The following is an 8,997-nucleotide window of genomic DNA, read 5'->3' as shown; positions in this document are numbered from 1 at the left end:
TTGCTTTGTTGTTTGCTTCAATCCCAATCTTTTGCTTTCGTTTGGAATCAAATCGATTTCTATGGATTCGATTTGTATCGATAGGAAGGGGGAGAGGAACAAAAATGGGGGAGCGGGGACGAGGTCGGGAGAGAGAGGGGAGAGAGAAGGAACCCGATTGGTGGAGAAAAATTGATGGGGTCCACATGTTTTTAGGGGTATATGTTGGTCCATATGTTGGTCAACCTTTGTCAAAGGGTATTTAGAAAACATAAGGGTATTGATGAATAAACTTTTGATTGCAAGGGTATTGTAGAGTTTGGTCCATGGAAGAATATGATAGAGGGTGGGTATATAGTGAATAAATGGTAGGTAGGGAATATAGATAATAGATATGCCNCTAATTGCATTGGTAAATAAATGTAAGAATATCACCTGAATCTTTTGCTTTGCTTTGTTGTTTGCTTCAATCCCAATCTTTTGCTTTCGTTTAGAATCAAATCGATTTTTATGGACTCGATTTGTATCGATTGGAAGGGGGAGAGGAGCAACAGTGGGGGGAACGAGGACGAAATCGGAAGAGAGACGGGAGAGAGAGGGGAGAGAGAAGGAACCCGATTGGTGGAGAAAAATTGATGGGGTCCACATGTTTTTAGGGGTATATGTTGGTCCATATGTTGGTCAACCTTTGTCAAAGGGTATTTAGAAAACATAAGGGTATTGATGAATAAACTTTTGATTGCAAGGGTATTGTAGAGTTTGGTCCATGGAAGAATATGATAGAGGGTGGGTATATAGTGAATAAATGGTAGGTAGGGAATATAGATAATAGATATGCCCCGATCGACCCTAGAGGACAGCTACAAAGAAAGTGACATTCACATGACTGTCTTTCTCAATTGCCCATACCATTTTTCAATGTGTATTTAGTAATACTAGAAACTAAACCATACGTTTAAAAAGTTCTGTAGAAAAGTGTATACATATACATATGCATTTTTTTTTCCAAGTCATGTAAGTAATTCATTATTTTAAACGTAATTCTTTGTTGCGCGTAAATATACATATGCATAGACGCCTCGGATTTCTAAAGTAATTGCGTAAATATGTTAGTCATTGAATTTGTTGCATATGTTTCAAGAACAATATGATGATTATTGCGCATGGATTTAATACAATCATTGTATAAGAACTTATGTAATGTGCAAAGATTCCTATGCACTTAATTCTCTATAACCCATATATATAAAATGAGCTAGACATGATTTTTAGCGTTTAACACACCAGAAATCAACGATCATTGGCGCACATAGATCAACGAACCATTGTATCTATATGGAAAGGGATGCCTTTAGTCTCCAATTTCTAAAAGTTAACAGCTATCTTTTAGCTACATTGGAATGATAATGGCTATCTTTCTAAGTTCTAACTTTATAATGGAGTAACTAGTTGAACTCAAAATGGAGTATTGTATACTTAAGAAGTTGTAGGAAGGAACTCTATTACGTACTAAATTTACGTTTTAGACTTTAGTGTAACTAATAGTATTATTTAGGCTCTGAGTGGTGACAATGTATGAATCACAATAAAGCACTAATTCACATGTTCTTTTTTTGTTATAAACCCAGGTGTATAAAATGCTTGCAATCAGTATAGGTTATAATAATCATAATCCATAGGTTAAATGTCATTAATAGTGATAACTGGACAAGAATTAAAAAAACTGCCACAAACACACACAAAAAAAAATTGAAAGTAAACACAAAATTATCTCAAGTAAATGTCATAATTATGAGTAGTGCAAGGTATATTAATTTGGTAACATCTACCAAAATTTGAATTTTACTTATATAAGATTTTGCAAATTGGTAATAACTTAAATAAATGAGACTTATAGTTAGTTTAGAAATTTAACAAAAAAATCTTTTCCAACTTCAAAAATAATATAAACCAGTTCAAGAACAGAGACCAACTCTGTCAAAAAAAAAACACATACTGCAAAATAAAGCTTATCTTCCTGAAATGAATTGATTTTTTTTTTGTTTTTGGGTGGTGTTGATGAACCGTTGACGTATAGAGGAATAGGATGTGGCCTTGTTTTCTATAGGACGTGGCCCTAATCGCTATAGGATGTGGCCCTAATTGCTATAGGATGAGAAATCTTTGCTCAACTTGGCTTTTGAGTGGATCCAACCTTGATGTCGTCTTCATCTTTTCCATATCTGTGTATAAACTTCAGAATGCTTTCCCTTTTGGAAATGTGTTTTTCTTTCTATAGCTATCCATGAAGTCTTCTTCTTCTTCTTCTTCTTCTCGTTGCTGGAGATACGATGTTTTCCCCAACTTCAGAGGGGAAGATGTCCGCCATTCATTAGTCAGCCATCTTCGTAAGGAACTCGATCGCAAGTTAATCAAAACATTCAACGACAACAGGATCGAAAGAAGCCGCGATATCAACCCGGAGCTTTTAAAGGCGATAGCAGAATCGAGGATTGCGATCGTCGTCTTCTCTGAGAACTATGCTTCTTCCAAGTGGTGCTTAGATGAGTTGGTGAAGATCCGAGAGTGCCGTGAGGAGTTTGATCAAATGGTGATTCCTATTTTCTACAAAGTAGATGCTTCTCATGTTAGAAAACAGACGGGAGAGTTCGGCAAGGTCTTTGGAGAGACCTGCATCGGCAGAACAGAAAATGAGATACGAAAATGGACAAGAGCTCTAGTAGAGGTAGCAAATCTTGCCGGAGAAGATCTTCGGAACTGGTAATTATGTTTTTATTTATTTATATATTTTAGCTTACATATCAGAATTAGTTTATGCTTTTAGGGATGTTCCTTGATTAGAATTGGCTATTTGTTATTTGTTATGAACCTTTCTTTCCTTGTGAATTAAGAAGAATATATGAAAGGTTAGTTCTCGAGATTAAGGTTAATTCTTGGGGTTTGTTCTTTTATTAATTGATAGATACCCTTATATATCTAGGTTTCATACAACTTAATCATAACCCTAATGCATAACTCTAACGTATAAAAGATAATATGAAAACCAAACTCATCAAGTAAACCACTAATATAATGTTCTAACCATATCCTAATCAACCTAACCATAGTCTTGTATCATTATTGTTATGTAGGCGTAGCGAAGCAGAAATGGTTCAAAACATTGCCAACGATGTTTCAAACAAACTTATTACCCCATCAGATAATTTTAGAGACTTCGTTGGGATTGAAGCTCATATAGAGACATTGATATCAATGTTGCGGTTCAACTCCAAGGAAGCGAGAATGATAGGGATTTGTGGACCTCCCGAAAGTGGTAAGACTACCATAGGAAGAGCTCTATACATCAAACTCATTAGCCAGTTCGAGGATCGGGCCCGGGCTTTCGTAGCATATAGGAGAACATTGGGGAGCGACTATGACCAGAAGTTGTGTTGGGAAAAACAATTTTTATCAGAAATTCTTTGTCAAAAGAATATAAAGAAGATAGAGCAATGTGGTGCGGTGGAACAACGACTAAAGAACAAGAAAGTTCTTATAGTTCTTGATGATGTTGATGAACTTGAGCTACTAAAAACGTTGGTAGGACGAATCAGGTGGTTTGGATCTGAGAGCAGAATTGTTGTGATTACTCAGAAAAGGGAACTTCTCAGGGCTCACAAGATTCAACAAGTTTATGAAGTGGAATTCCCATCAGATGAACTGGCTCTTCAAATATTTTGTCGATATGCTTTCGAGAAAAACTCTCCACCTCATGGTTTCAGCAACCTCGCAGCTGAAGCGGCAAAGCTTGCGGGTAATCGTCCAAAAGCTCTCAAGCACTTCGGTTCGTCTTTTCGAAGGATATTGGACAAGGAAGAGTGGGTGAAGATGCTATCGGAGTTTCGTAATGAGAGCAACCTAAAAATCAGATATGATGGGTTAGATGGCAAAGATCAAGATTACATTGCGTGTTTAACCAATGGTGAGGGAATCAATATTAAAAAATTGCATGGAAATAGTGTTGTTACCACTTGAATTATAATTATTGCTGATATGTTATAATTCCCTTAAACACATATGCATGCAGGTTCAAATTCCCAGCCTCAAAGAAATTACATGGACGCAAGCTCAAGTGTTTCTCAAGTGAAAGCAGAGTGGATCCACTTAGCACTAGGCGTGTCTATGTTACTTAACATCCGCAGTGACGGAACAAGAGATCTCAAACATTTGAGCTACAAGTAATGTGGGATCTTACACAATGTTACGCTTCTTTTTTCATATTACGTTAGAATCTTAAGTAACTAGTAGGATAAATACGAATCAATCTAACAATAAGTTATTGGTTGCAGTCGAAGTGTGGCCCAACAAGTAGAAGCATGGTGGTCGGAGAATTGTGCAAGAGTGTGCAAGAAGTACAATATTTTATGTGGCATTGATAGATCAACTGGTGGTGGTGGTGGTAATTTTGAGGAAAGAAATAAAGTTTGCTATGTTGGGTTAGACCCCAACGGCAAGGATCAAGGTATTGGCCTATTGGGTGACGAAATTGATAATATGAAAAAATGGCTCGGTGATAGTTTTAACATTGGAATTAGAAACATTGATTAAAAGTCTCTCGGACTAGCCCGTTCGTTTCTCCATTTTCGGATGTGGCATCTGGATATGAATACACCATGCATATGTTGTTAGTTGTTTTCTAATTTGGTTTTTGCATCTAGATGATGCATTTGGATTCAAATCCAAATGAATACTAAACTATATCATATCACACGTACGCAATGAATAACTCTCTTGCTTCACATTAGCTATGCATGCAGGTTTAATGTATGGGGAATCTTCGAATTCCCAATTTCAAGGAAACATGGACGCAAGCCTCAGAAGATACAAAACCAGTAATGAATTCTCAAAAGATATACAAAGCTCGAAAGCTTCTCAAGTGGGGGAGGAAAAGACCGAGTACTGTGAACCAGGTGTGTATAATAACTTTTGGCATTCGTACCAATCTTTTGGCGTACGTTGCATGTGGAAAACTATTTTTTTTCACCCTTACTTCTATGCCTGCAGATATAAGGTATGGACAAAGTTCAAATTCAGAGCTTCAAAGAAACATGGAAGCAAGCAATATGAGAAATGAACCTGTGAGTGAGATGCTTTTCAAAAATTACGGTGCGCATTTGCCCAATGGTAAGGGAAGTGATATTTTAAAACTTGCATGGAGATTTGTAATCTGGACTTAAAATTCTTGCTGATATAAGTCCCTCAAACACTTTATGCCTGTAGGTATAACCGATGGAAAATGTTCAAATCCCCAGTCTCGAAAAAAACTGGACGCAAGCCTCCGAAGAGACAAAATTGTGCATCACTGGATTCGAAGGAGTAGTGACCTCTCGTTTGATTTTCAGGGGCCAACATCTATAGTGAGTGCTTCTCAAGTGGAGGAGAAAAAGATCGAGTGTGAAGAAGGCGTGTATATAACACTTGGCATCCTCAGTGGCAGAATTGTAGTTCTCAAACGTTTGGAGTTCAGGTAATGTGAAATATATATATTCTTACGTACACATAGGATTCATGTCAGTCAATCTAACAATGAGTGGTTATTTGTAGCCGAAGAGTGGCTCAACAAGCAAAAGTTTGGTGGTGGGAAAATTGGATAAATGTGTACGAGAAGTACAACATAAGTGGCATAGATAAATCATTTGATGGTAGATTTAATGGTTAAAAACAAGCTGAAGCTTAGCCTGGCCCTAGAAAGAGTCAGGACCGAGCTAGATATTGAAGCCTAAAAGGCTAAAACGCAGGTCTACTACTGGAATTCTGGTCGCATTACCCCGAAATTGTCTAAATCTGTTTAACTGAATTTAGTGCAAGTCTTTTTACTGCATGGCCTCAAGGCCCTCAATACTATTTAAAATCGTTTGATCACTTATCATTCGTTACATTATGATTTGATTAACTATACTGTAATATGTTTACATAGTGTAGAAAAACATTATGCGCGGGTATTCACCTAGGTAATAGGTTCCGTTCTCGTCTCGGTAATCCTCAAATCATTTTTACCTGTTCAAGTTACTTGATGAAAGCACAAGTAACACTCATTTCAATGAACCGTTTCATCATCCAACCAGGATTCCGTTAGCTTAAACATTTTTTGTATTGATTAATCTGGAAACTGAGCAAGTGTTCAATTATAGACAACAACACAATCTCACTTCTGTTAATCATCAAAGATCAACCAAACTTACAAGACTCCCGTGTGACTCAAACTGCAAACATTTTTAAAAAGCCGACCTTAGGCTTGTGATGCCAATCTCTTTGTACAGCTCTTAGGGAGATGAATACTATGGAAGTTTGGTCCCTTTGGGACAGTTGCAGGTCTTTTCTCCCCTGAAGCAAGAACACAAACAGAAGGTTTGTTGATGACTGCAACTTCTTTAGATTCTCCATTCATCTGTGAGGTTTCCTCCACGGTTTCAATTCCTTTCCTTGCTACTTGCTTCTTTCTACCTAATGCAACCCTGAGAAAATGCACAAAATTTTCAGATTACATTGCGAGAAAAGGTAACTGCTAGACAAGTCAAGACTCGTTTGCCATGTTCTCTCAAGTGATAGAATATACTTTTGTCTTTCTGATCAAGCAGTTTTTACCTCTTGCTATTAATCATGTTCTCAGAGACAAGTGTTGTGGATGTTCCTCTTGGAGCTTTTAGCTGGGAAGTTGTGTTCTTCTCTACCTGCAAGTTGGAGATTATTATATCACCAAAAGAAACACTCACACGATGAACAGACATTGATATGCTTCACAAAGAACTTACTCGAACAGGATGATGTTTTGGACCCAAGTTTTCACTATGGAACCCCATAATGCTTGCAGTTTCTTCTTTGGCAAGAGTAGTACACTGTGGTTTCTTCTCCGTGTGTGCTTCCTTGAGAATTTGTCTTTCCTATAAAAAAAAAATTCTACCATCAGAAATAAAAAACCAAAGTTGCATATGAGAGAATATATCTTTGATTATTGCACATCATACATCAGTTCGAAGTCGAAAAGGCTTTGGATTCGTGAGCTTAGGTTTTGTATACTTCACACGAGTACCAGCCGAAACAGTCTTGCCATTGAAACATTTATCTGCTACTGTCATAACCTGGTCCATACAAATGCATATAAATACACAAAAGATGATAGTAGAGCCCAATTAATAACTAATAAGTATACAGAAGGTACATAGGCTATGTAACATACCTTTTGAGTAGTTTTACAATTTTCTTTCTTGCCAAAGACTTTCTTTTTCAACAAAGGGTAGGTAGCTTGGTCGACTTTTCTGCAAGATTCCCACAAAACAAGTGTATCTGTGAGATGATGAGCGAACGAGAACCCAAAGTAAAGCAAACAACCAACATTTTCCTCACCTGTTATTGTCCAAGGCTGAAGAATTTTCCTTATCATCGCCTTCTCTATCAACGTCTGTCGCATTAGTAGCATTTTCTTTGTTCTCACACTCCAATGGTAATGCATTTTCCTTGTCTTCAGTCTCCACAGTCTCACAATGCTTTGCTTTGTTCAGTCCACTCACCTTTATTACAGAAATATCTTCTCTATCGACAGCCGCTGCAATAGTAGCATTCTCTTTGTCCTCACACTCCAAAGCTAATGCATTCTCCTTTTCTTCAATCTCTGCACTCTCCTTTACCACAGCAGGATCTTCTGTGGCCTGGAGTTGGTTGTTCATGTTAGCCTTCAATGTGTCTGACAATTCTTCAGATTTGTTTTGGACCACGAGCTCTTCATCTCCACTAGTTTTTTCAGTTCCTGGCAACGACTGATTCTCAAGTTCCTTGCCATTAGCCTCATGAGCTTTAGAAGCATCAGAGGAAAGTACAGGCTCTTCCTTTTTCTTAACCCTCTTCTTCAAAGTACTGACACCTTTGGTATTCGAATCGTTCTGTTTCTGTGACCGCACAGAATCAAACACTCGGCTCTTCACCTCTCGTGTCTTTAGCGGTCTTCTAGATGGAACTGAACTCACAACCTTATGATTAACCCCTAAACCGTTACTTTTGTTCTCAATCTCAAGCTTCCGCATCCCATTACACAACTTCTTCACCGAGGAACTAAGCTCCACAGATCTCTTCAGTTTCACCAACTTCTTTGGTGATTGAAACACCAAAGCCTTTGCAACAACTCTGTTTTCTGACACCTTGGTTGTTGCATTTCTCGGGTTTTGTACACTCCTAAAAGCGGCTGGACTCTTCATTTGCTTCTTTCTCTCAGTTAACGCCTTCTGAGGAACTGATGAGATCACTGAGGACACCTTTGCCTTTGGAGTTACATTCTTCTTTGTGGGAACTACTTTTACTTCCTTTGACCTGATGACATTACCATTACCCTTCTGAGGTATTGCCGAGATCATAGCCAATCTAGAAACGCGTGATCTCGATGGCTTTGCAGGAACCGTGTTTGGACATTTAGGATCAACACTGTAACAACAAAAGTATGTAGAACACTGTAACATTAAACACACATTACAGTGATGATCTCTGTAAGTAGGCCTGGGCATAAAAACCGTACCCGAATACCCAACCTGGAATCCGACCCGAAAAATCGGGTTCGGGTTGGGTACGGGTTTGCCTATAAAACCCTATTGGGTTCAATTTTCTAATACCCGTGGGTTCGGGTTAGGGTCGGATAATACCCGGTACCCGTTTGGGTATCCATTAAACCCGAACATATAAACATATTTATAATATTTATCATTAATATAATGCAATTACCCCAAAATTATGATTATAATTTTGAATATTTCATTTAGTTTTATACCTAAATATCAAAAATAATCAAAATATCTAAAATATTTTTTATGTAAGTCAAAATTTAACTAAATTTATTTAAATTTAATTATATTTTTTCGGTTACCCGGTAGTTCGGGTACTAATCGGGCTCTAAAATTTGTAACCCAAACCGACCCGAACCCGATAGTACCCAAACCGAACCGAACCCATATATCTAAAAATACCCAATGGGTTCTATTTTTCTAAACCCGTTTA

At 37.7% G+C, this 8,997-nt stretch overlaps 2 protein-coding genes across 5 annotated transcripts in view; one reads left to right on the top strand and one right to left on the bottom strand.

Annotated features, from left to right (window-relative positions):
• LOC104723406 (disease resistance protein RLM3) lies at positions 1,967-5,968 on the top strand. Of its 3 annotated transcripts, none has more exons than XM_010441773.2 (8): positions 1,976-2,739; positions 3,111-3,940; positions 4,046-4,196; positions 4,308-4,480; positions 4,776-4,928; positions 5,023-5,142; positions 5,239-5,485; positions 5,563-5,968. In XM_010441773.2, the coding sequence occupies exons 1-8, from the start codon at positions 2,264-2,266 to the stop codon at positions 5,675-5,677; spliced, it is 2,265 nt and encodes a 754-aa protein (XP_010440075.1). In that variant the 5' UTR covers positions 1,976-2,263; the 3' UTR covers positions 5,678-5,968. The 3 variants fall into 3 exon arrangements, with proteins under 3 accessions (XP_019088736.1, XP_010440075.1, XP_010440074.1); XM_010441772.2 differs by having other exon boundaries at positions 1,979-2,739; positions 4,764-4,928; XM_019233191.1 differs by lacking the exons at positions 4,776-4,928; positions 5,023-5,142; positions 5,239-5,485; positions 5,563-5,968 and having other exon boundaries at positions 1,967-2,739; positions 4,046-4,201; positions 4,308-4,398.
• LOC104723404 (neurofilament heavy polypeptide-like) overlaps positions 6,091-8,997 on the bottom strand; it is a 5,215-nt gene continuing 2,308 nt past the window's right edge. For both annotated transcript variants that reach the window (XM_010441770.2, XM_010441771.1), the window contains 6 exons: positions 7,363-8,430; positions 7,196-7,274; positions 6,984-7,097; positions 6,771-6,899; positions 6,604-6,689; positions 6,091-6,473 (listed from right to left, as the gene is read on the bottom strand). In XM_010441770.2, the coding sequence (XP_010440072.1) occupies positions 6,248-6,473; positions 6,604-6,689; positions 6,771-6,899; positions 6,984-7,097; positions 7,196-7,274; positions 7,363-8,430 (1,702 nt within the window). In that variant the 3' untranslated portion in view covers positions 6,091-6,247. The remainder of the gene's footprint in view (positions 6,474-6,603; positions 6,690-6,770; positions 6,900-6,983; positions 7,098-7,195; positions 7,275-7,362; positions 8,431-8,997) is intronic.

This window comes from Camelina sativa, chromosome 11, assembly GCF_000633955.1.
Source record: "Camelina sativa cultivar DH55 chromosome 11, Cs, whole genome shotgun sequence".
NCBI lineage: Eukaryota > Viridiplantae > Streptophyta > Magnoliopsida > Brassicales > Brassicaceae > Camelina > Camelina sativa.
Note: the sequence above shows the minus strand (reverse complement) of the source record. Positions and strands in the feature narration are given on the sequence as shown.

Excerpts from the sequence above, each read along its gene's own strand:
- LOC104723406 (XM_010441772.2), top strand. The coding sequence starts at position 2,264 with ATGAAGTCTTCTTCTTCTTCTTCTTCTTCTCGTTGCTGGAGATACGAT. Across the intron at positions 3,941-4,045 it reads CATTGCGTGTTTAACCAATG|GTTCAAATTCCCAGCCTCAA; the intron begins GTGAGGGAATCA and ends ATATGCATGCAG. Across the intron at positions 5,143-5,238 it reads CGGTGCGCATTTGCCCAATG|GTATAACCGATGGAAAATGT; the intron begins GTAAGGGAAGTG and ends TTATGCCTGTAG.